The sequence below is a fragment of the Heloderma suspectum genome, chromosome 2 (genome assembly GCF_057233095.1).
Source record: "Heloderma suspectum isolate Gila_16-S chromosome 2, 16-S_ref, whole genome shotgun sequence".
Classification (NCBI taxonomy): domain Eukaryota; kingdom Metazoa; phylum Chordata; class Lepidosauria; order Squamata; family Helodermatidae; genus Heloderma; species Heloderma suspectum.
In genome coordinates, this window is record NC_139459.1 from 163,874,583 (window position 1) to 163,900,578 (window position 25,996).

Here is a 25,996-nt window from a genome sequence, read left to right on the forward strand (position 1 = left end):
TTAGACCGAACAGTCAGAAATTTATTAAAGCACATCATGGCCATCGGAGAGACAGACGAAACTGTCTCTCCCAAAAGAAAACAGGATGCATTTATACAGACTGAAAGTTGGAGAACAAAGAAAAACACACTATGCATGCTCAGAAATCAATTAGTACTCAGCACAGTGGCCTTATCTTTAGGGATGAGTTACTTTGGTGGATAGGAATTCCTGCTTATGAGCAAATTATAATGACCTTCTCATGGTCTCACTCACACTCCCATCAGGCACCTCACCTGAACCAAACTACTTACAAGGCCTAGTCAAGCCTACCTTCACAGAGGTCAAAGCCCTGGTTCCAACCGCAGAGCCCAGAAATTGAAAAATCCTGTGTCCCCTAGATGCTGTCTAGGGGATATAGGATTGCTCTCTTAGTCACATTGCCTAGCTGGTAGACAGTCACAACATTTAGCCCCATGCCTCATGTTATGCTGTGTATGGGACAGAGTTCCCTGGCTGTCTTGCTCCCACTGAAAAATTCTCATTTAGGTATCTGGAATTTGATGCTCAGCCTCTCATCAGTAATTGACATATTTTCCAGGTGGGGTAGACTGGAATTCTGGAGTCTCTCCTTGCACTTTGAAAACATCCTCAACTAGTAACATGCACAGTTGATCTAGCTCAGCCTTTGATGTTGCCTGGGGGGTGATGAAGTTGTAGTCCAACACATCTGAAGGGAACCAGGTTAGGGGAGGCTGATCTAGCTACATCCTGAAGCAGGAAGGGGTAACATTTTTTCTTACCAGGCCTTCTCGCAGGCCACACATGATGTCAGGGTTGGATCAGAGCCCATAGAGCCCCAAAGCAGTTCTGATTCTGAGGAAGAGATAGAAACCATGGGAGAGGAATCTGCTCACTCTTCAGAAGCGCAGCTGGAGAGAGAGTCCCTCCCTGCTCACATTCCTGAGAGTAACAGTGACCCTGGCAGGGAAAAGGGGGTACAACTGGAGCTTCTGGATGCGAGGCACCAGCGCAGGGACGAGCAGGAGATGGAGAGCACCAAGAGGAGGTGCCCCGGTGCCCCATGGGAAAGGGGTGGACTCTCTCCTCCTAGCCCTTAAGTTCAGAGGCTTCCCACCCTTTCCCTCCAAACCAAGACCAACTGACTCCCTAAGGCTAGAATCCCCTGGTAGGCTGCTCCCTCTTAAGCTTTCCTCTTAGGCTAAGGCAATTAGCATCTGTAAGCAGCATTAGGTTGAATGGAAATAAAGCCTTGAAAAAGAGCCCTTTTGTCTGTGTGTTGATTCTGGGCTACTTGAGGATATCAGAAGGCAGCAAGGGTGCTCCTGACACACCCAGTGCTACTCAGAAGAGCCAAGGCTGTCTTGTTCTATCGCTGTGTGTTATGAAAGATCAGATAGAAGACGGCTCCTACCGGACTAGCCCAAACTACTAGGAACAGTAGCAAAGGCTTGTCTTACCCCAGAGCTACAAAACTGAGGTCAGCAAGCCTGTCTCTATATTCAAGCCACATCCTGCCCAACGCATTTATATCAAGAAAACTGCTGACCACTCTTACCATTTCCAGAAAGCCCCAGGTTATTGCTGGTCCTTCAATACAGAAAGGGAGAGAAAGGAAAGATGCACCAAAGTGTCCATGGACTGCACCATGTGCACTTAAGGCCTGATTTATCATTAAAAACAGGAGAGGGGAAAAAAGGGCAAAGAGTCCCAGGAAGGTATTCTCCCATCCAGGCAACACAAGAAATAAGAGAACAGCTGAAGTGAAGGTGGGTCCATGGACTGAAATCGGGTCTTCTATCCAGCAAACCTGGTTTCAGTTCCCACTTCTTCCATCACCTCAATTGTATGGATGTAAGAAGTCACTCTCAGTCCAAGTTTCCACTCTAGAAAACGGGAATGAGTGACCACTTCAAGGCATTTGCAAGGGTGAAAATAAATGGCAGGAAGGATAGTTCTGTTGGACTGAATGACACTGTGACTTCTTTCCAGCTGTTTTGCTAAGGAGTGTGTGTGTGTTTAAACTGCCATTTGTGCAGCTTAAAGACACCAAAAGATACTTAGGGTGCAATCCTATGTATGTTTAGACAGGAATGCTAGGAGTTGTAGGGTTTTTTTCTGTCTAAACATGCATAGGATTTCACCTTTAGAAACTAGTAAGTAGCACACACAAAAACAGCACAATCCTAGCCATGTCTACTCAGAAGTAAGTCCCAGTGGGACTTACTCCCAGGTAAATGGGTATACGATTGCTGCCAAAAGCTATTAAGTAGCACTGTGCTGAATTTTTCAATCTATTTACTTTTAACCATTCATTGGGGGGAGGGGAAAAAAAATTGCATGTGAAAATTGGGGAAGGGGTGAGTATTTGAGACATTTCTCAGTGTGCAGGGCTTCCATGCTTTCCTTACCATAAGGAGGTGACTGAGGGGCTCATGTGCACTCTTTCTTTCACCATTTTTATCCCATTGTCCTTGCAGCCTCTCCGACTGCTTGTGCTTCCTGGAAAACCCTCTAGAAGACTTAGCCAGGAGTTCCTCCCTTGGGGCTTTCCAGTGTTGCTGCCTGCTGAGGGCCTAAAGGCTGAGCAAAGCATTTTTGGTTTGGTTTTGTTATTGTTAAAAGTCCTTTGAACTACAGCAACAACCCCTCACTCAGGTTCCAGGTGCTCAGCAGACAGCAGGACTGGAAAGCCCCCGCCGGGTGTGTGTGTGTGTGTGTGTGTGTGTGTGTGTGTGAAGTCCTTAGGGGGTTTTCCAGGAAGCTCAAGCAGGGGGAGAGGCGGCAAGGATAGAACAGGATAAAATGGTGACAGAAAGAGTGCACACGAACCCCTCAGCCACCTCCTTACAGCAAGGCAAGAACTGAAGCCCAGCACCCTGAGAAATTTAACCAAACTTCTCAATATCCCTGCAAAAGAAGCAGAAAAATGACCGCTTTTGCCTGGAAATGAAGAGGTTGCAAAAGGGCAGGTGGGTTTTCAGCACAGCACTAGTATTATGTGACCTCACGGTTTGTTCTCATTACATACAAAGACACTATTAACAAAAAAAAGGCAAAACACTCTACTACATTTTAAAAAATCAAGGTTTTGCAGTTGGAATAAAAGTTTCCCTAATTGGCATTACTCAAACCAATAATAAATGGCTATGTTTTATGGAATGTGAAGGTAGGGAGAGTGGTAGCCACAGATGGGTACCTGTTCCATCACACATTATTACAGTCAGCTGAGGGGCATACAGTGTGTTAAGGGCAAACACATCAGGCTTGTGGGGAGATGTTCACAGTAGCTGATCTGGTCTCTAGACCTTCCCCATTTTGGAGGTCTGAAAAGACAACCTAGGCATTTGTCAGAAGTAGTTCAGACCCTTTTCAGCTAATGGAGGAGCTCAGTGGCTAGAGCAGGGTCAACTTGTGGCCCTTCAAATGTTTCGGCCTACAACTTCTATCATCCCTCACGACTGGTTACGCTGGCTAGGGCTGAAGGAAGTTGTAGGCCAAAACATCTGGAGGGCCACAAGTTGCCCACCTGTGGGCTAGAGCAAGCATGGGGTGACATTTTAGTTGTCCCTAGTTAGAAGTATCTTCATAATTTTGTGTAAGTTAAAAAGGTTGCTAGCCATACCGAATCTGGGATGTAAAAATAAAACTGTTAAAATACCGTCCAAATCAAGATATCTGAAAACTGGGAGTATGACCAAAGGGACTTTAGGCTAGGTCTCAACGTACCATCCCTTGATGATTCACAGTGGTGATGGGGGGAAATTAAGGTTTCAAGCGTGGGCAGTTGCTCCTATAACTATTCACTCCAAGGCACCGATTTCAGGCCACTGCCAAGCTCCTTCTCCACACCATCAAGCAGCGTAGCTCAGAAATACAGGGAGTAATCAGTGCTTCAGGAGAAAGCTCGTGGGTTTTTTTCCTTAGAAAATAAATCCTGCAGCAAAAGCAGGGAAAGATGGGAGGAAGGGGGAAGGGTGCCCCCTGCAGTCTACAGGCTGTCCAGGTGCAGTGCTACGCATGCCAAATTCATACCAGTACAGAACACACAAGCCAGATTGCAGAGAGAGGACAGGCCATGAAACTTGAAGAACTTCTGGCGCAGGCTCCGATACTTGGCATCCTTCGCCTTCAAAAGCTGGTAAGCCTCCCGCTGGCCTGACCATCCCACTTCTTCCCCGAGCCCATGCTCCCTTTCAATCTCCTGCATCTTGAACATGGTCTTGGTGGTGACTAGGGAGAACCAGGAGACATTAGTTGCAGCCAAGATGAGGCCGATGAAAAAGTGCACAATCTACAAAGGAGACACAAGATATCAGGTCCAGTGCTAGAATTTGGGTGCAAAATGACACAACCTTCCTGTTGGGGCTATTTATCTGGGGTTATGCTCTCATTTGTGGGGAGGGGGGAAGGGCAGGAGGTGAATTTGGTTTTCCCAACCAATTCTTTCCCACGATTCAGTTAGATGCTTAGCCCACCCAATTTCAAAAGATGTAGGAAAGTGATAGCGTCAATAGTACTGCGCCAAAAGAGACAGTGCAACATGAATACTAACTTCCCTCTGTCCAGCTTAAATCCAACTCAAATGGAATACCTTGACATCTGCAGAATGTGTTAGAGCAATGGGGTACACAGTTGTTGTCAGCCACAAGAATCCTTGCCTGTGTGTCTGTGCATCTTTGCTTGTCATACAAATAATCTCTCACCTAGTCTGAGAAGTGGTGATGGAAGGTTGGGTTTTCAAGTATGTTGAGAGTAAGCCATTAAGCTTTTTAAAAACCAGTCTGAATATGCTAAACTAAGGTTGCAATCTTATACATACTTCCCTGGGAGTAAAACCCACTGAACTCAACAGGGCTTACTTCTGAGTAGACATGTTGTTTATTTACAACATAGAGGGCACAATCCTCCAGCCCCGTCCTCCGTACTTGCAAAAGGAGTGCGGAGCAGCCGAAAAGGGGAGTGGCTGGGGGTGTTCCGGGGCGGGTGGAAATGCCTATACGACACAATAAACAATTGGCAACCAGTGCACATCTTTCTGGACAGGTGTAATATGGTTCCAATATTGTGCACTAAGTGGTGGCCTAAGATGCATAGGATTGCACTGTAAAATGACAAAACATGCTATGACATTCACAGAATGGGCCTCAGAGAATGCTTTTCCTGTGATTTTTTTTAGAATGACTCCTGTTTGAGGTACAAGCAGACATATGACTGCTGGGTACTGAAAAATCAACAAAGATTTTCTAGACAAAATCTGTAAGGTGGGGCTACAAGAAATGTAGTATTGCAGTGTCTTTTTTAACCACCATGGATCCTACCTGCTGGATCAACTAATCCTACCACCTGTGCCAAAACAAGATGGCCTGTACTTAGGTGCCTGATCAGCTGCCAATAAAGCGGATTCCATAACCACTCTGAACAGGTTTTTCCAGTGCTGACACACTCAAGTTTAAGAAAGAGAGAGGGAAATTAAAGTCAAACTGACTCTGTCTTGACTACCTTTGGAAAACAAGGTGAAAAGTGCCATGCTTCCTCCTGCCTGCCTTTCAATAGTTTGAACACTGCAGCAGATAGGTCTTCTTCACTAAACCACAGGGATGCTGTGCATTTCCATCCATTCAAAAGCACTCCCCTGGGGGAAGACAGTCAACTAAAAACCAGCCCCTTCGAGGCAGCACTAGCATGAGTCCTTCCCAATTACTCAGCACCTTTGGCATCAAGAACTGCAAACGCTCCCCTGTGGTCTTGGGCCCCTGCTGCTCTGTGTTTCTGACAACTAAGGCTGATTTATGAGAGGTGCAATCCTTTATTTGACGTGTTTTTACTCCACTCTTCAGCCAAAAAAGGCTCCCAGAGCGGCTTATAAAGGTCAATAATAAGTCAGGTCTGCCCTCATGTTTGCGCCTATGCTAGACCTTAAATCCACTTAACTAGCTTTCCCAGAGCAAAGGTTGCATTAAACACGAAATGCTGAAAGACAACAGTGGGCCAATTAACTCAGGCTAGAGCAGAAGCAACACACATGGTGGGTGGGGATGCTGATAAAAAGAGAAACCAGAAAAACCCAAAAGATTATTATACAGAGTACTTTTCTATGCCTCTGTACAACAGGTGCTAGGGAACATGGGTGGGAGGGTGCTGTTGCACTCGTGTCCTGCTTGTGGGTTTCCCACAGGCAGCTGGTTGGCCACTGTGTGAACAGAATGCTGGACTAGATGGGCCCTTGGTCTGATCCAGCAGAACTCTTCTAATGTACCTAAGTATTACATAACACATTCCAATATAGTGTAGTTCTCTGTTACTTTATAATGTACTATATTATGTATCTCTTTATGGTATTCTTTGGTTTTCTCTGGAGGTGTAGCAATGAAGGCTGGAGGAAGAGATGGGGGCTGGGGAAAGGTGGTGATTCTATAGCAAACAAGGTTTCACAGCTAGGAAAATGCAGAAGATCTAGTGAATTTATAAAGTGGAAAGGGGACTTACAGTGCAGTCCTACTGGTGTGTACTCAGAAATAAGCTCACCTGAGTTAAGCTGGACAAACTCTCAGGTAAGTGTGTATAGGATTGCAGGCAAAATTTTTATAAAGGTTCAAAAACACTCATCTTGGCCTGTATGACTTATGAACCAACTATTTCAAGCTTTGTCATTTACCTCAGAGAGAAGATATTTAGGGACCTACCCGGTTTTGATATTTTTGATTATCTCTCCCTATCCTCCATGGTTCCCTCCATGTTTGGGGGAGCTTCACATTATGACAGTAAAAAGGATGACAGTAAAAGCTACTTCCATCCAGTGGAGGAGGCCACCAACCTTCTTATCTGATATGAACCATATGTGCCTCCATAGAAAGCCTAACAGTCGCTGAATATCAAGGCCAAGTGAGGCTAGCCCTTCTTGACCCTGGGACATTTTTCAGCAGTCATGGAGAACCTCTGTATTTTTTGTGGTAAGAAAAAATGATGGAAGCAGCAGCGGAAAAACATGGAAAGGTTACAAATGGAAGATGATGCCATCAGGACCCCACAATAAGACCTTGTCTGGAAGCTCCTGCAGTCAGGACGGAGTTTTCCCAGGGTCAGATGGGCTAACGGCTTGAGGCTTTCAACTGCAGAGGAATCAGTGATTTGGGGTCCTTCCAGATGGGGCTTTTATAGCACCATTGCCCTGCCTCATTCACAGAATTTTACAGGGTGGTCCAGACAATGTCATCTTCCACTTGTAACCCTCCTGTGTTTTTCCACTACTTCAGTCTTTTTTTTCATAACGCAGAAAATCCATTAAGCAGAAAACGGCATTACAGCTGCACAATGTCTTCTGATTGGTAGCACTGGGAGCTCTCTTCCAGGAAGTGCCCTTGAACTCTTTAATTGTGACAAGCTTAAGAAACTCTCGGGATGCCCATGTAAAGGAGCACTTCCTGCCCACACATTGGTCCCAAACAAAAAAGTTGCAAGACATCATCGCTTGGTATTTACCTGGACAGTTTCCATGGTATTAAGATGCTCCCGTGGGTGGTATGAAGCAAAGATGATAAGGTTCAGGAAAGTGCAGCCCAACAGGGTGTAGAAATAGAAGGGAAACAGTTTGCTTTGTACCAGGCCAAAGGTGTGCCGGCTCACACTCCGGAAAAGAACAAACCCTAAGACAGAGAAGGGGTAGGTGGCATTACAACAGATCGGCTGGGTTCTGTTCGAGCCACAGAAGAGAAGCGGTTTATGGGGTCAGGCTAACTTCTTGGAGCCGGGACCCCTGGGTTCTATACAGAACTCAGAGACTGGGAGCCAGGCCTTCCAACAGCTAAATGCAGTGGTGTAAGAGGAAAAGGTAGGCAACCCGATTCCCCCCAGATGTTTTGGAGGCAACTTCCCCCAGCCCCAGCCAGTATGTCTAATGACCAGGGATTATGGGGAATGTAGTCCAGAACACCTAGAGGGCACCAGATTGCTAACTCTCGATTCACCACATAAGGGTGTTTCGCTCCCCCTCCCTGTCACTCCTGTAAAAATAACCTAGCCTTTGGATTAGTGTAGGCCAAAAATACCATCAAGGTTTCTCCCCCCCCCCCACACACAACCGCACAAACACACCTGCAATAAAGGTCACCCATATCTGCATCCCCCAGGCTGTGGAGAGGAAAAAAAGCTGGATGATTTTGATAAGGGTACTTGGCTCCCCTTCTGTGGGCATCTTTGTACCAAGGCACCTAGAAATGGGTAGAGAGAAACCAAAAGTGAGAAGGTGGTGGTGGTGATGAAAGACATCCCAAAGATAGCCCAGTGAATTGCTTCCATTAGTATCATCACACGTTTATTTGATGCCCACAACACGCTGAGTGCAGTAGAGAATGAGGAGGGCATATGAACCATCCTGGGAGCCCTGCTGAGAGTGCTGGAAATCCACAGTGTCACAAAGATTCAGAAAAAAACAGGACAAGGCAACTCGAGCAACTTCTGGAAGGGAATTCTAGTAAGTCTCAATCAGTCCAACTTAACACCATTGCCATGAACAAAAACCAGGAAGGAAGGGAGGAACAGTTCAGTTTAAATGGGCAGCCTTATGCATCTTGAAACCCTCTGCAAAATATTAATGGTGCCTTTCTGCAAAATAATAATATGGTTGCCTTTCATCTTTCTCCTCACCCCTGCTGCAAAATGTGGAGCTGGCACCAAACTCTTATCCATACTCCCTTGACCTACAGGAGAAGCCATAATCAGTTTTAAACCATTTGTTGTGGAACATGAGGATATTCATCTTCATGCTGTGACATGCCAAACTATGGGATATAGTTCTAGCAGAGGAAGTACCCCACCAAATAACACAAGTGCTTTTTAAAAAGAGCACTGCTCCTGATACAGGCAAAAGTGGAAGATGAATGAAGTCCACTACAGGTACACAAAAGTGAAGTATTATATACCAAGATTAGCCCAAGAATCGGATTAGCTTGATGGATGCCTCAAGTCATTTTGGGCTGCAATCCTATATCCACTTACCTGGGAGTAAGTCCCATTGAACGCAGTGGAACTTACTCCTGAGTAGTCCAGGATTGCAATGTTAACCTTTAATAAAACAGTTATTTCATTATCTAATTTGGTTAATTATTGAAATTTTTCTCCTTGTTTATTTCAACATGTTGATTCTAAGAATAGATATTACTTACTGCTTTTTTGTATTTTACTGAGATGTGAGCCATCTTGCTGTTGGGCATATAAGCCATTTCATAATATAATTTAAGAGTGCAATCCTATGTACTTTCAGAAAGAAAAAATGTCCTACAACTCCCAGCATCCCACCAGCCACCTATGCAGCACCCTAATAGTATAAAAATTATAAATATTACAAAAACACAAAAGTACTAGAGAACCTCTACTGCGCTCCCCACACAGTTGGGATCAGCAGCTGGCAGAAGGAGATAAGAGGAGGTGGGAGAGGCAGGCCAGCCCACCGCAGGAGTCATGTGCAGACGGATCCCCATGCATGTTTACTCAAAGCAGCTGCACCATCATGACCAAGAGACCTCAGCCATGAATGCACTGTGCAGCTGGGGAATATGGGAATTGTAGTCCAAACACGTCTGGAAGGCACCAGATTGGGGAAGGCTGCACTGGGTGGTCTTAGGCAAGCTCCCCTCTCAAATATGGGGATAATAAGACTGGCCACTTCACAAGCACAAGGCTGGCCCTACCATTAGGCAGAGTGAGGTGGCTGCCTCAGGCGCCAAGTGCTGTGGGGTGGGGAGTGGTGGCAAGGTGATGGGCATGGGGGTGGGGCACCATCTTATCCTTCACCTCAGGCAGCAACGTGTCTTTGGCCAGCGCTGGTGAAGCACTCTGAACACTTTAAAACACCAAAAAAATACTAAGTATTCAGTAAGCCCCACAGAGTTCAATGTGACTCACTCTCAACAGTAAATGTGCAGCCCATGCTGGCTGCAAAAACTCTATTCCTGGAGATGTAGCCACTATCATCCGGCCACATGCCCTGATCTTTACTCCTAAGGGTGGTCAGGCCGGTGCCAAATATGCTGCTTGGCAAGGTCCCCGGATTATTCCACACTGGCTTTCCCAAGGCTGTTCCATTCCCAGCGCAGAGCCTCTGCAAGGTTACCCAGAAGTCAGCCCCACTGTCAGGATGGCAGCCCGAGGGTTAAGGGAAGGCAGACTGTAGACCGTCCGAGCCCACCCCCATACACGCCGACCCCCCTTCAGATCCTCCGACCTCCCCCGTCTTTTCGACCCCAGTCGCTTGCCAGAGACAAGCCGATGGTGTCCAGAGCAGTACTGCACAGAGCACGGGACAGAGGGCGGGCAAAGTCCAAGCCCAAAGGCCGCACATCCCGGCGAGCCTGCCGGGAGGACTATGTAGGCGGCGGGCGATGGGATGCAGAAGATTGCTGCCGTCGGACCTGTTTGCGGGTTGGTGAAACGCCGAGAAGGGGGTTGTCTCTGCAATTAGCCGACGGCCCAAGCAGCCGCCTCTTCCCTGCGCTGAGTTCAGCAGGGCTTGCTCCGGAGCCAGCGCGCCACAGGAGGGCGGCCGCGCAGCCCCCTCCGCTGCACTGCGAGCACAGCACACGCGTTTCGAGCCTCCGGGGGACCCCGGCGGGGCTGCCAGAACAACCCTCCAGGCTCTCCCGCAGACAGCGGAGAAGGGGCTCATTGGGAAGCTGCTGCACTCCCTCCCCACTTCCACGCCCGCCCACAAGGGGCGGCGGCCCGTCCCCGCGCTCCTCAGAGCACCCACCTCTTTCCGCTCCTCGGGCAGCGCCTCCGTAAGCGGCCTAATGCCCACGCAGCTCCTTCGCGGGCGCGGCAGCCCAGCCCCGCCCAGCCCCGGCCGCCCAATGGCGGCGGCGGCCGCGCGGGAGCGTCATGAAGGGAGGCGGAGCCGGGCGGGGCCACGCCCCTTTGTTGCACATTGCCGGGGGCTGGCGGAGGGCGGCCGCTCTCCTCTCCCGCCTTCTGAGCCGGGCGGGGCAGTGCTGCGGCCCCAGGGCTCCGTGGGCGAGGGGGGCGCTGGAATATGGACGCGCTGGAGGGGAAGATGTTGGCCACGAAGGTAAAGGGCGGGGGGGGAGATGCTCCCCCTCCCGCTCGGGGAGGCACCAGGAAGGGGGCGCGCGAAGTTCTAGCCCCCTCGGAGGAGCGCTTTTTCCCAGCCAGCCCAGAGGTTCAGCGCCGCAGCCACTCGTAACCACGGCAGTGGCTGGGGCAGGGAGAACGCCGAGCCGCGCGGCTCTCCCCTGCTCCTTCCCTGACTAGCTGGTCTTAGCAGCCAGCCTGAGGGATGCCCTGCGCCGGCCCTCTTCCAAATGCCCATGTCGGATTCGTGTCCGACTTCCCACGGGTAGCTCTCCACACGCCAGTGGGCTGCACATAGGAAGATACTGTGTGCTTGGCAGCTGCGAAGGGGGCTGCCAGTTTAGGGGGCTTGACGGGTGGAGGATGTTTGGGGCCCTACATTTTTTTAAAAGGGCCTGAGAAATGCTGAAATGGAGGACAGTGTGGCTCAGTAGCAAGCGTCCTGGTCTCTTGGACCACTGGTAGGGTGGGGACCGCCTCACCTGGTCTCACCTCTGCTGTGGATCCATTCTGTGGCCTTTGCCAATGTGAGCTGGCTTAGTGACCAAGGGTGGCACGATCCCTTCTTCTGACTGGAGCTACACGCATCTTAGAGCAGGGATGGGTAACTGTTGGCCCTCCAGATATTTTACCGTACAACTCCCAGCATAACCAGTGGTAAGGGCTGATTGGGAGTTGTGGCCTTCCAGATGTTTTGGCCTACAAGTTGCCCACCCCTGTCTTAGGGTGTTAGCCATGGGCCACAGAGACCCAGATGCAAATCCCCACGCAGCCATGCATTGGCACTGGGTAGCCTTGGAGCAGCCCCGCTCGCTCTGCCTTACCTCGTCCCTTGGGTGGTTCTGAGGACAAACAGAATGACACAGTCTGTGCCACCCAAGCCATGTTGCACCCTGAGCCCCAACAGGGCCTCCCCTCCCCATAAGGCCGCCATTTTAAAAGTCTTGATGCACCATTCAAACAACAGTTCCTACCTTCATCTCCACCCCGCAGCCCCCTTCATGGTGCTGTCTGAAATAGGTTACTGCTGCATGGTGGGGCTGGTCCTGCACACCATCACATGACTGCTGCAGTTTTCATTTCTCAGTTCTCATATACAGTCTTACGAAATAGCTTCAAAGATGAACACAGGGATGTACAGAGACCAAACAGGGCCAAGCAGAGCAGTGCAGTATTCTCTTCCCCCAGCCACAGCCTGTCTTCAAATGCCTCTGCCATCCCCTAGCGCCCCCTCCCGCTCCATCTATAGTAAGGTCTGCATAGCCTTCTGTCCCTACCTTCTAGGCTGAAGGAGCAGGTTGAGTAACACCTCCTTTGTGGTTGAGTTTTCGTAAGGGACGAGAGCTCAACATCAGCCTTCCCCAATGCAGGGCCCTCCAGATGTGTTGGACTACAACTCCCAGCATCCCCAGCCAGCATGGCCAATGACCCGGTTGAGGAAGGCTGCTCTACATACTGCTGTAGCTGCCCATTCATAACTAGGTTCACATGCCAGTGAGGGCTGTAGCCACAGGGACTACAGGGAGGGGGCCATCTCTGCAGGCCTGGCTCCCTCGGGGATATTCCCTTCTCTGAATTTTCAGCTTTTCCCATTATATGAAGTAAGTTTCTCTAACACTTTTACATTTGGAGTTTTGGGAAAAACCATGCAGGCCACACTCTAGACTATTACTCACCAAGAAGCAAACCTGCTCCCACCTTCCAGAGTTCTGGTGAAGGAGTGTAAAATCACTGGGATGACAGGGACTAGGCACTTGCTTTAAAATTTTTATGATGTTAAATTTTATTTCACTAATATTGAGTACAGTTCAATAACTTTGGACATATTGGGCTGTATGTAATAAGCTCCAGTTATTCTGCATTAATTCCTCTCTTCAGTACCTGTAGCACCCCCCCCTCCCCTGCCACAGCCCGCCTCCCCATTTCTGGCCACTGGCCCCCCCCCCCCATTTCTGGCTACAGACTTGCCTGCAGTCTTGACCAAGGCGAAATTTTGGAATTGTGAATCAGTGTGACCTGTAGGAAACTATGGCCTTACAGTACCATCTAGTGGCATATCATTGCACCTCCAGCCCATATGCTTGAAACCACAGAGCCAGGTCCCTTTGCAGGGGAGGTTCAACCTCTACTTCTGGTACTTCCTTAAGTACCACCTGTGGGCTAAACTGTGTATAAATGATGAGAGTGACTCACTTGGTTGAGCCAGCTGGACCTATTTGCTTTGTTGATGCTTTTTCTGCCCTGCATCTCCTTTCAGGGAGTGGGGCAGACCTTGCTCAGAAGGTTTATGGTCCACATCAAGCAAGCAATAGGGGGGATCTGGTAGGAGAGTGTTATGTATCAATGTTGGGGCATGCTAAGGGAAAGCTGCATTAGCTTTCACTCCAGACAGAGGGAATCTTCCACTGGGAAATTCTACCAGGCAAGCCCACTGAAATAAAAAGGGATACCATTCCTTCCATTAGGACAGGGGTGGGGAACATGTGGCATGATGTTGAATTCCAACTCCCATCAGCCCCAGCCAGCAATGGTTAGGGATGTTAGGAGTTGTAGTCCAACATCTGGGGCAGGCTCAGGTTCCCCACTCCTGCTTTTGGACATAAGCAGTTGCTGGATCAGATGCAGGTAGGTCCATCTAATCCTGTGTCCTGTTCCTGATGGTGGTCAGCCAGATGTTTCTGTGACACCCATAAGCAGGGCATGAAGATGGTCACTGTCCTCCACTGTTTGCCCCTCAATCCTGGCCCAAACTCCAGAGCCCACATTGTCCTCTCTAATGGGCTGTGGCTCACCAAAGGCTGAGTCAGAGGTCTTTCCCAGCCCTGCAGTCTGAGATTCTTTGCCTGCCTGCCTTCTTACCTTCCAGAACAAATAGCTATGGTTTAAAAACAAATGCCCTATACGGTGCATAACTTAACAATACATAATTCTTATGACTTAAAATCAGTAAAAAATAAGTACAACCAGAGAATTGTGGCATAAGTAACTATTCTATAAATAAAAGAACCCCCCAAAGCTGGGCCAATCTCTGATCAGTAGAATCTAACTAGACACAGCCAGACGGGTAGAAGGAAGCTATTTGATAAACAGACATGTCATTTTGCTTACAGCAGGAGTGGAGAACCTGTAGCCTTCTGGATGAAGTTGGACTCCAACTGTTATCAGGCCCAGCCAGCATAGCCAGTGGCTGGGGATGGTAGGAGATGTAGTCCAAAAATATGGGAGCGAGGAAACACAGTATTTGACACTCTCAACTCATCTAGACTAAGCTCCCAAAAGGGGGTGCTGGGGAGACAGACTCTCATTCTTAAGGGCAGAATTTGGGGCAGAGATCTGGGGGAAAGGGCCGAGCACCCCCATAGCTATCAGGGCTCCTCTATGTGTGCGTTTGTCTCTATACAGTAAAGAAGCCTTCCCCAACCTGGTGCCCTCCAGATGTTTTGGACTTCAACTACCATAAGCTCCAGCCAGTGTGGCCGATAGTCAGGAATCCTGGGAGTTGTAGTCCAAAACATCAGGAGGCCCCGGGTTGGGGAAGGCTGAAATAAAGCTACCCAGTGGCTAGGCTAGAGTTGGATCAGTACAGGAGGCATTGTGATAATTTAAAAATCAAATGCTTTTAGAAGGCTGACTCCCAGCTTTAGAAGCAGCAGCCACTTAGCCTCATATGAGTCCGCACATTGTTTTGGGGCACCCCCATATATGAAGTGTTGTAACGAATGCTCATTGCTGAACACTTTTCTGTGACCAGCCATCAACTTTGGATAAAAACATAGAGGTCTTCTTTGGTTTTGTGCTTTTTACTCCCATTCCTGCCAACGAGTAAGGAGTAAAATCTCCTGGTGGCCTCATAAAGCTGGAATGGATCAAAAGGCCTTCAGACGATGTAGCTCGGTGCGATGAGGCAGCAGAGCCACTCATCCACCCACCCACCTGTCCTCTCCCAGATCATCCTGTGAAACTAAAGCCACTCTGCTGCAGTCGTGGAGAATTTACCTATAGCTCGGGGGGTGAGCAGCATGTGGCCCTTAAGATGTTGTTGGACTCCAGCTCCCATCAGCCCAGCCAATGGTCAGGGGTGATTGGAGTTGGAGTCCAACAACAACTGGAAGGCCACAGGTCCCCCCCCCCTTCAGCTGAATCTAGCAAGTGAGCCAAGGCAATCTAGTCACCTGTGTGCTACAAGGTGTGCCTGAGCAAATAGCTCAGGGGTGGTAACTTGTTTTGGCCTACAACTCGAAACAGCCCTCACCACTGACTATGCTGCCTAGGCCTGATGGAAATTGTAGGCCAAAGCATCTGGAAGGCCACAGTTTGCCCACCTAACTAGTGAGAACACCTCATCCCCAGGGCCTCTAGGCAATATTCCTTGTTGAGAATCAGTCAGCTCCTCAACAGGAGCAGATTCCATGTGCTCGACTTCGCAAAGGAAGCGAAGGTGTTGGAGGGGCAACACTCTAATTCCAGCCTCCTGCCCCCAGGTAGTTTGTGTGGCTCTCTCTTCTTTGGTTCTGCTGCCAAATAGAATTACAGAATTGGTGCCACCTCTGTTTCTGTCTCCCAGGGGTCAACTATGATGACAGTTGCCCAGGATGAGAAGAATCGAGACATCTCGCCTAGCTGGTACCTGGCTAGGGCAGACAGCGCGACATCAGCAGTAAGCGTCTTGGCCAGGATTCCAGAGGACAGCAAGAGAATGGTGCTTGCGTTCTGCAAAAGCAAGGATGGGAGAGTGTGGCCTTCCAGATGTTGTTGGACTGTAACTCCCCCCTCTATTGGCTGTGTTGGCTGGGGCTGATGGGAGTTACAATCCCACAAATCTGAAGGGAGATGTGTTCCCCACCCCTGTGCTAAAAGATGATTGGGAGTGGAAGTCCTGGACTGTTGGACCCTGGTTGTTTAAATACCCTGGCTGTAACGGGCAGTTATGGGTTGGATGAGAGCTAGTAAACTGAAGCTAAGACAGAGACCCTTCTGGGTGGGCATTTCCCAGATCTGGGAATTGGGGTGTTTTCTGGGCAGGGTTGCACCCCTTCTGAAGGAGCAGGTGTGTAGTTTGAGGGTGTTCCTGGATCCATCCTTGTCACTGGAGACCCAGGTGACTTCAGTGGCACACGTTACCAACTTTGGCTGGTGCGCCAGCTATGCCCATTCCTGGACAGGAATAGCTGAGCCACAGTGATTCCTGCACTAGTAACTCCATGATTTGATTACTGTAATGAGCTCTATGCGGGGCTGCCCTTGCACCTGATTTGGAAGCTGAAGCTAGTGTATATCCAGGTGCTCAGTGGAGCACCTAGATATACACATATTACACCTGTATTAAAAGAACTGCACGGGCTGCCTATTAGCTACCAAGCCATGTTCAAGGTTTTGCTGCTGACATTCAAAGCCCTAAACAACTCGGGACCAGGATACCTAGCTGACCACCTTCCTCTATACTCACCAAATCAAGCCCTGAGATCTTCTGAGAAGGTCTTACTGGCTGTTCATGACCAACAGCGTGTCGTCAGGTCACGGCACATAAGCAGGCCTTCTTGGTAGTGGCACCCACCCTCTGGAACACTCTCCCATGTGTGGTCTGAGAGGAGGAAACTGTGGAGAATGTCAGACAACTTTTGAAGATGTATCTGTTTACTCAGGCATTCCCTGACTTGCACTCACACTGCTCTGTTTTACTGTTTGGGTAATGTTTTTAATGTATCTTTTAGTGCTGTGCTGAAACCCCACCTGCCCTTTTGCAACCTCTTGGTTTTTCTGCAAAAGAGGCAGTGGCTTTTCTGCAGGGATGTTGAGAATTTCCATGACATTTCTCAGTATGCAGGGCTTCAGTGCTTACCCTAGCATAAGGAGGTGGCCAAGGGTGGTGGTGGTGGTGTGTGTACGGGGGGGGACTGCACCCCACCCGACATCTGTGCTTTCAGTGGAATGTTGGAAAGTAGAGCCTATCCATTCACAGCCACATGCACAGAGAACTTCTGCTCTATGGGAAGCCTGAATGCACAGGGTTCCCAATTTGGTGGAGGCCCTATGCATGTAGTAGGCTTTCCTTTCTGGTGTTCTGCTGAATGTGTGGATGTTTCGGGGGTGAGGTTCCTGATTGCATTGAGAGTCTCTGTGTGTACAGCTGCATGTGCCCCTTTTGTGATGCTGCACAGAATGCACTGTTGTCGGGATCAGTAGTTGGTGCCCAGGGCAGGGGACAAGGTCCTGCTCACCCCTCCGTGTAATGGATGTATGCATGGAGCAGGTTCATTTGAACACCCCTTGCAGCTTCTGGCATTCTCACAAATGAGAGAGGGGATGTTTCCCCTCCTTTGCTGGCAGAGCATCAGAGAAAATACTCTGCCCACGTTGGCTGCCAGACCATCTCATCCCCCCCACCCCATCAGGTTCAGTGGAGCTATTACAGGCTTGTGCCCCAAGACCTTTGCGAAGGAACTAGCCCACTGGAGTAAAACTGATGAGAATTCTCTGCTCCTCTTTGTGCAACAGGGTCTGCTGGAGATAGCTACTGTGAAGCCACATGGTAAGGGATGCTTTCTTCTTTGTGACACTAGTTGGCTGGTGGTTGGGATAAGCGTGACAAGCCAAAGGGTGTCCTCCTGGTGAAGGAAGCAGGGAAAATAGCTGGGTTGGATGAACACTTCCTAGCTTAGAGTCCCGGCCCTGCTGCAGCTCCATGAGAAGCCGGCTTCAGTCCCTCTACCTTTTCTTAACAGGGATTTAGCAGTGCTGGGCCAAGGGGTCAATTTTCAGGCTTTGCTCCACTTTCCAGGATTCTCTGAGTTTCTTCTTTCCTGATTCTGGCCCTATCTTTCGCATTGTTCCTCCAAGATTTCTCTTAATGGTCCTCTCCCACCACCAAGGGCGTCGTTAGGAATAGCACCTGGGCACGGGCCCTGGATCTTTTGAGCTGTGCCCGGAATCTTTTGAGCTGTCCTAACTGCCATTTTTTAAACATTTTCCCATTGATTGACTTGCATTGGAAAACAAAAATGGTCATAACTTTTTGCGTTTGTATGATAAATACATGAAATTTGGAGGCTTGGAAGCCCCCATGCAGCTGAGTGAATATGCCAAATTTCAGGCAGTTAGGTCTGGTGGGTTTTGTGCTAATCACAGGTAATATTTGCTATTTTCAAGAAAATATGTCAAAGCAAAGAGCTATATTTTTTTTGTGCTTCCACATACGTGCATGGAATTTGGGGACCTGGCAGCCCCTATAGAGATGACTGAGCCTGCCAAAGTTCAGATTGTTAGGTCCAGTGGCTTTTGCATTAGCCATGCTTAAAGTTTCCTTTTCTCAAAGTCTAAAACAAAAAGTTTAGAGATCCTAATCAGAAGGTGTTTAATGTGACCATTAGGAGGTCGCTATCCCTAATCTCTGGTGTCGGGGTTTTTTTGAGGTATAAAAAACCTCTCTCCTCCTACTTTTATGCTCTTACATGCCCACTATTGGGAGCTTGCCTGCAATGAAATTTTGAAGAGGGAGAAGGAAGGGAAGAAAGAGCTCCATGTGAAATACTGGTATTTCACACAGCATCTGATTTTACTGCCCAAACTGGAACCTTTAGCTTCTGCAGAAGTTTAGTAGCTTCAGTACAGCAAAGGATGCAATCAGTCTCCACAAACTTCTTTCTCCCCCTCCACTTTAATTACTCCTAAATAGCTGTAGGACTCAAATAATCCCAAAGGGAGGGTTAGGACTATGTGGTGTCATGATCGAGGAATTGCTGGGGCTTTTAAATAGGTTCTACAGTTTTAAAAAAGCCCTCAGCCACCTCACCTCATAAGGTTCATTTAAGTACAGTCAGGGCCAGAAATACTGGAAAAAGGATAACAGTTTTGGCAGTTGGCCTCTGTACACCACCACATTGAAGTTGAAAGGAAACACACCCTTATGGGAGTGAAGTCAGGACTTTCAGTTGTAATTCAAGGAGTCTGACAGAAGTAGGGCACTAACCATTCTGGAAGTACTGGCGTGGGCTGGTCCATGAAGTCACGAAGAGTTGGAAGCGACTGAACGAAAAAACAACAAACTGCAAGCTTAATACAGTGCCTACCCAATTCTGTCTAATGAACTGACTACCCGTTCAGCTCAGCCTTATGCATGTTTTGTCATTTGTGGGTTTGGGTTTTTTTTTTTTTGCATGAACTCTAGCTTCAGTGGTGAGGGAAAGGCACTTAGTACATGCTCAGAGTTTCTCCATAAATTAGCCCTAGTTTTGAAAACAGACTCATTGGCTGAATCCTGGTGAGGTCTTGGCACAAATGAAGTTATGGGGAGAAAGATAAAATGAGAGCTGGTGCATAACAAGGAGGAGGTAGAGGAGAGTTGCACAAAGCAAAACATCTGTTTTTATGAAGAGCTGCTGGAGGATGGGAGGATGAGGAGGGATGGTTGCATGGAGGGGAATAGAATTGGTAGGGGGAGAATGTAAGTGCTCAGTGGTGAAAGAAAAACATTCTGTACACGCTCAGAGGCACTCTGTATTTAAGAACAAAAGAAGAATCGTGCTGCATCAGACCAAGGTCCATCTAGTCCACCATTCTGTTCACACAGTGGCCAACCAGATGCCCATAGGAAACTCCCAAACAGGACATGAGTGCAATAGCACCTTCCCACCCACGTTTCCCTGCTGCTAACATTGGTGAAATGTAAATAAATTCTAGTAATTCTAAATTTGCATGCATGTTTATCCTTCAGAAACTTTGCAGGTTTCTTGCCTGGGGGACACCTCTAATGACCTGTGCATTTTCATACAAATTTACCCAAAAACTTTTGGGGAAGGGGTGAATGGAAGGGAAAGCAAATCACTCCCTCCCCCAAATTGGAGAACTCCCCTTCCACATGAACTGCTGCACCTATCCTTCTGAAACTTTGCTGGTTTCTTACTTAGGGACAACTGTAGGCTGTCTGTAATTTTCAGAACAATGGTCCACAAGGAACATAGGGAGATAAGTATGTCCTCTTTTGGAGACCTCAAAATGTCAAGGCCACCCTTGAACAAAAACCCTTGTGGTTAGCATTCTGAAATTTGGCAGACATGATCTCCTCTGATGGGGCAATGAATCATGAAATTTTTATCCACTTCTTCCAAGTAATAAAAATGTTATTGGCAGTTCCCTTTAAAAGAACATCAGAATATAAACCCTGCACCTATTTTTTTCCCCTGACATTGGGCAGGTGTAATCTCCTTCTAGGGGGCTACCATGCCTGAAATTATCATCCAGTTCTGACCAAGAGAAAAAAGTTACATTTGTCTAATTTCCCATGGTAGTCAACAGGAAGCATAAAGACTCATTTTTCCAAACATTGACTCAGGTTTGGTGCTGAGCTGAAATGGTCCGACTACAGATTGGCCCAAGCAGAAGCGGGATGTTTTCCAAAATGCTGAATCGGGGTCTGAGTTGAAGTGGGGTGGGGGGACAATGCACATTTCTTATGTATGTATGTAATCTATACATACAAGCATACCGCATGCACACACCACACACGCACACACACACACACACTAGTCGTGCACTTAGACTCGGAGAGAGAGAGAGAGATACACACACACACACACACACACACACACTCTGTGTGTGTGTGTGTGTGTGTGTGTGTATGCGCAAATTTTTGTTATGGGCCTGTGCCACAGATCTTTTAAGAACCTAGCAACGCCCTTGCCCACCACCCACTGACATTCCCCATGGTTCTGTCTTGGGTCTTCCTTTTACTGTCGATATCCTCCCTCTTGGCTCTGTTATTCATTCTTTTGGCCACCAGTGTCATCATTTCTATGCTAATGACCTTTAGTGCGGTTGTTCTTTGCCTGGCCTCACTTTTTAGCTAAGATGTCTTCCTCTCGCTTTTGAATGACTTCACTTTCCTGCTCCCGCTTTTTTTTGAGCACTTCTCTCTATCCATTCCCTTTTCCACTCCCTCCACTCCTCTGGTACCCTTCCGTAAGCCCAAGATCTTATCCTCCGTTTCCTGATTCCACCCGCTCTCTCTTGCTGCCCTTGGATCCACTGGAGCTCTGTACTTCCTGATATCTGCCTGTCACTTTCCATTGGCGCTTGCCAAACCACACTCTGTAGAATGGTGGTGGGGTGTGTACCACCACTAGCAGGGGTAACTTTGAGCCAGGGCACCTGTTTTCTGTGTCAGGGTTCAACCCTGGAAGATGTGAAGCGATAATAAACAACAGTGGGTTTTTGCAGTCATTACAGCAGTGATGGAATAAAATGTGAACCCCAATACCTGTAGTTTTCAGAATTAAGCATTGGCCACTGACAACAGCCACACGTGCCCAAGGGCTACACGCAGAAGCTTTCCAGTTCACTAGAGGGCTGGGCTTTGTCGGGAAGCTGGAACTCTGTGCCTCCTTTTTACAGGCATAGAAGCAGGATTAACTGAGTCATCCTTGGTGCTGTATGTGCTATAAAAGAAATCCAGGAGTCAAACTTCCATGCAAGGAAAAGCCAAGTTCTCTCATTATGGAAGTGAAGGATATTTGCATCCCTGCACTTGTTTTGCATAATCTATTCTGCTTTGTGAGGAAGGACAAGGCGGGAGGACCTGTCCAAAGGTTAATGACGCTCCCCTCGGCCCATTTCCCCGGATCCTGCTTGCCACCCGTCTCTGTCTTCTGACATTTTGCCAAGCCTTGTCCATGTAGAGCCCGATGCATACAGGCCTTGTCCTCATTTGCAGTGCCTTATAAAGTCAAGGTGTACAGGTGGTATGGATTGGCCCTAAGCACGTTGAGCCCTGTGTGCATGCCAGCCCCTGTGCACAATCCTGATCTCTTAGGGTTAGGGTGCTGGCATAACCTAGTCATATGATCCAGAACCCTAACTGTGCAGCCCCTGAACCCTCAAAGATAAGGGAAGGGGGTGTGGGGACCAAAAATCATTCAGGAAAAAGTAAAGCCCTTCCTGACTCAAGTAGGTCACACTTGCAGGCCAGCATATAGTAGACCTCCTGCACAGAAAGTCTCCTGGCTGGAAGGCAGTTGACATTGAGCTCTTGCTAACTGGGCATTGCCCTCCTGACTGGTTCTGGGTACCCACTCCCTTGCAGCACCTCAATGAATCCCAGAGCTGGCTTTGCTCAGGCATAACTTCTGTGTTTCCCTTGCAGTGATGATGCCTGAATCTCAGATGGTCCTGAAAAATGATGTGGAGCTCATCAAAGCTCAGCTCCATGCCCAAACCAAGGTAAGTATGAGTGGGGAGGATTGAGATACCTGTGATCTAGGTGCCTCGGATGAACAGGCAGCCACTGTGTACATTAACCCTGTCCATGTCTTTCTGCCAGGCCTTTCAGGCATTGAGCCACTCCATTACTTTGCTGGAGCAGGAGAGCCACCAGCAGCAGGGTAGGATCAAGGAACTGGAAGGTGAGGAGTGTGACGATAAGAAAGCGCCAGCCTCGCTGACACTTGGCTTTGAAATTCATGTTGCTGCTGCTTGTGATGTTGCAGGATGAGGCCTGTCTAAGACCCCACATAGCAGGAGGCATCCCGCACCCAAGGGGAATAATTTGAACTTGATGGTGTGCTGAGATGTTCATCTTTTGGAATTCTGTGCATTCAGAATTTTACCTGGAGTTTCGCATCTTAGTAAATCACATTTCTAGCCTGATCTCACCTGATCTCGGAAGCTAAGCAGGGTCAGCCCTGGTTAGTACTTGGATGGGAGCCTGGCTGGGAATCAGGCTTGCTGCACTGAGCAGGGGGTTGGACTCGACAGTCTTGTAGGTCCCTTCCAACCCTATGAGTCTGTGAATGCACACCTGAAACAGTACAGGTAGGGTACACATCCTCCTTTCCCCAGCCCTTCTTCAGAAGCACCATTGTAATGAATTGTAGAGCAGTGCTCATGCTTTTCAGTGTGACGCAATCTGGAAAAATTGCTAGTGTGTTTTACTTTGGGCTCCCAAGTCTGTCATGACTGACACTTGAATGGTTGTAGGAAAGCAACCTTACACAATGTCCATCTTAACAAATCACAGAGAATTAGTACATTCCCAATTCCTGTGTGCTGCTGATGAACCATACAGCTTTGGGTCTGTAGCTCAGCAGAAGAGCTCATGCTTTGCATGCAGAAGGTAACAAGTTCAATCCTGAGCTTCTCCAGGTAGGGCTAGAAAAGATTCCTGCCTGAAACCCCAGAGAGCTGCTGCCAGCCTGACTCGGTATAAGGCAGCTTCCTATGTTTCAGATATACATCACATGTGCACCCAGTGAGTTGATATTAATGATGTAAATGAGCCACTCCCTTCAGGGTGTGTGTTGTTGTTTATTCGTTCAGTCGCTTCCGACTCTTCGTGACTTCATGGACCAGCCCACGCCAGAGCTTCCTGTCACCCATCGCCACCCCCAGCTTCCCCAAGGTCGAGTCCGTCACCTCCATATACCTCAGGGTGTATAGAGTCTGTTAAAAAAAATCCACACACCTGGAATCCTGCACCAAGAAAGGCCAAGGTCATTTATTTCTGGATACACTGTTCAGCTTCTAGTTACCGTGGGATATGGAGCAAGAAGCTTTGTAGAATTTGTTTCTAGTCCTTATCTCCGCAACCTTAAGGACTAGAAACCTATTAATTTAAAAATGGAAGCTGAGAATCTTTGCATCCTGAGTTCTGCACCTGGTACCAAATCCCGCTCTTGCGCCATTAAAGATGTGCAGCGCAGCCATGGCCTCCTAGAATTGGTGCAGGCTGTTTTGTGCTGCAACTCCACTGGTGGTCTTGGTGAGCCAACCCATCTGTCTCCTTCTGTCCAGAGGAGGTACAGTTTGCCGCTCGCTCATCCCGTGGGGAGATGCTTGATGGTCTAATGCAGAGAAGGATCCAGGAGGTTTGGAAAGCCATGTCCAAGGAGGTGGAAGGACTCCAGGGCTCCATGATCCAGAAGGAAAGCTCTGTGGAAAGCCTGTCTCAAGAGGTCCTCGAGAGGTGGGAGAAACGGCAGAGTGGGCAGGGCAGAGGAAAGGGCCCCTGAACTGGAGCACAGTCCTTAAGGCAGGGGTGTTGAACCCGCTTCCCCCTGAGGGACGAATTCAGTTTCAGAGAAGCTCATGCGGGGCACATTCCACTGGTGGGTGGGGCCGAAGGCAAAAGGAGCAGTGTAAAAAATACCAGTATATTTTAGCTTAAAGCTGTCAGTAACTAAGCCTAAGGAGAGGCATTTTAACCATGTAGAATGGGGGTGAGGGTGGGAACTGCAAACCTGGGAAACCACCAAATAATTGGCGGTTGGGGGAAAGAGGATGGGGCCATATGGCAAACTCCAGAGGCCTAGATTGGGACCTCAAGCAGGCCAGATTTGGCCCACGGGCCTAAGGCTCAGCACCCCTTTCTTAAGGCAGCTGTAGATGAACTTATTCCCATGGACGCTGAGCAAGAGCCTTTTCCAAGGAACCCAGGTCCATTCCTGGCTGAGCTGGGTCTCCATGGGCCCCGTGACAAATCCCTCTCTGTTGCTATTGTGGCCAAAGCAGACCTGAGTGTTAGACCAGAGGGGAGGGAGCTTGGCAGAAGATTTTAAGCGGACCAAGGGCCGGAGGGCAGTGACTGCGCACTGAGAGGGTGGCTGCCCTGCCTAAGAGTTGGTGCTACTTGGGGAGGGGGGCATTCTCCAGCGCTGTATTCTAAAGCTCCTCTGCTTTCTTTTCCTCTTCCCCTGGCAGCAAGAAGTTCCTTTGGGAGGAGCTGGAAGCCGTGCAGGGTGAACTGCGGCACATCCATCAGAAACTGAGTACGTAGCTGTTACAGCGATATTCTCTGGGGTCATTTGCAGCAGCTGCCCCCCCCCCCCCACGTGCAGTGAATTTTCCAGTGATATTTCCCCACCCCCATCTCCTCTACTTTCAGTGTGGCTGTGGCTCTCCAGCCTTCTGGGTCCTCCTCTGCAGTAGAGCCCCAAACATCCCCCCACAAGCTGATCGGGTGATAAATGCAAACTCCTTTGGACCTGAGCATAATTCACCTGGTCACCTTCTCAGGGAAGCAGAGGGAAAAGGTGTTTGCTCCTTGGTTCATGGTCTACCTGCATTCATATAGTGGCCAATGCCTAGCCCAGCCCTTCTTCCTACGGCTGAATAGTTATTTACCTAAAGCTCCCCTGGGCCCTTTCTTTAAAATCTTGTAAGAGGGAGATTCCAAAGCCTCCCAGGAGCTGCTGTTACTAATTAGGAAGATTTCCTTTTAATTTAACATGATTGCTTTCTTGTTTCATCCTCAGAGGTGAACCATTATTCTCCTTCCTTCAGTTTGATTGCAGACCATCGACAACTAACCTTTTGAGTGTGTATTTTAATTAAAAATTCCCCTTATGAGAGTCCTTTCAAGTTCTACGTTTCTTTGTTTTTCTAGGAGAACATGATAGACGTCAAGGTTATTGACACTATATCATAATCCCCTCCATCTTCTAAATCAGCCTTCCCCAACCTGGCACCTTCCAGATGTTTTGGACTACAACCCCCATCATCCGTGTCCATTGCCCATGCTGGCTTGGGCTGCTGGGAGTTGTCATCCAGAACATCTGGAGGGCATCATGTTGGAGAAGACTGTTATCTCTCAGCTAAAGAGGAAACTGTGTTGGCGTTGACATGATTTGAAGTACTCAAATCCATGCAGGGTGTTCTGCTTGTTTTCCTACAGTGTGCATATGTTAAGCCTCAGGTAAACCCATCTCTCTTCCTTTTTGATGGAGTTCAGGTTGTAAATATGTCCCCTGTGATTGCTGTTCAGTTTGCTAAGGGCTAAGTGGTGGTATGTGTGGGTGGATGGCCAGAATTACCATTGGCCGCTGAAGAAAGTGAGATTGGTCTTGGAGCAGGTATGGGGGGGTAAAGGTTTGGAAGGTGGGGAAGGCAAACTGGGGAGCTTTAGCGCTGTGTAACCAGTTCCCAG

At 48.5% G+C, this 25,996-nt stretch overlaps 2 protein-coding genes across 10 annotated transcripts in view; one reads left to right on the plus strand and one right to left on the minus strand.

Moving 5' to 3' along the window:
* Nucleotides 1-10,814, minus strand: TMEM205 (transmembrane protein 205). 7 transcript variants are annotated; one of them, XR_014787965.1, is made up of 5 exons: nt 10,748-10,814; nt 8,095-8,210; nt 7,483-7,646; nt 3,530-4,294; nt 1-3,411 (listed from the first exon to the last, which is right to left on the minus strand). XR_014787965.1 is itself a non-coding variant. In XM_084835654.1 (4 exons), exons 2-4 carry the CDS (start codon nt 8,192-8,194, stop codon nt 3,992-3,994), a joined length of 567 nt encoding a protein of 188 aa, XP_084691780.1. In that variant the 5' UTR covers nt 8,195-8,210; nt 10,748-10,814; the 3' UTR covers nt 1-3,991. The 7 variants fall into 7 exon arrangements, 4 of the variants coding, with proteins under 4 accessions (XP_084691780.1, XP_084691779.1, XP_084691778.1 ...); XR_014787964.1 differs by having other exon boundaries at nt 10,410-10,814; XR_014787966.1 differs by lacking the exon at nt 10,748-10,814 and adding an exon at nt 9,165-10,206.
* CCDC159 (coiled-coil domain containing 159) overlaps nt 8,256-25,996 on the plus strand; it is a 23,595-nt gene continuing 5,854 nt past the window's right edge. Inside the window, exons 1-7 of one of the 3 annotated variants that reach the window (XM_084835659.1) lie at nt 8,256-8,473; nt 15,650-15,784; nt 17,581-17,614; nt 22,220-22,296; nt 22,397-22,478; nt 23,866-24,037; nt 24,772-24,839. In XM_084835659.1, the coding sequence (XP_084691785.1) occupies nt 15,659-15,784; nt 17,581-17,614; nt 22,220-22,296; nt 22,397-22,478; nt 23,866-24,037; nt 24,772-24,839 (559 nt within the window). In that variant the 5' untranslated portion in view covers nt 8,256-8,473; nt 15,650-15,658. Of the gene's footprint in view, nt 8,474-10,602; nt 11,063-15,649; nt 15,785-17,580; nt 17,615-22,219; nt 22,297-22,396; nt 22,479-23,865; nt 24,038-24,771; nt 24,840-25,996 lie in introns of those variants that run through there. The other 2 variants (XM_084835657.1, XM_084835658.1) reach the window with 2 other exon arrangements.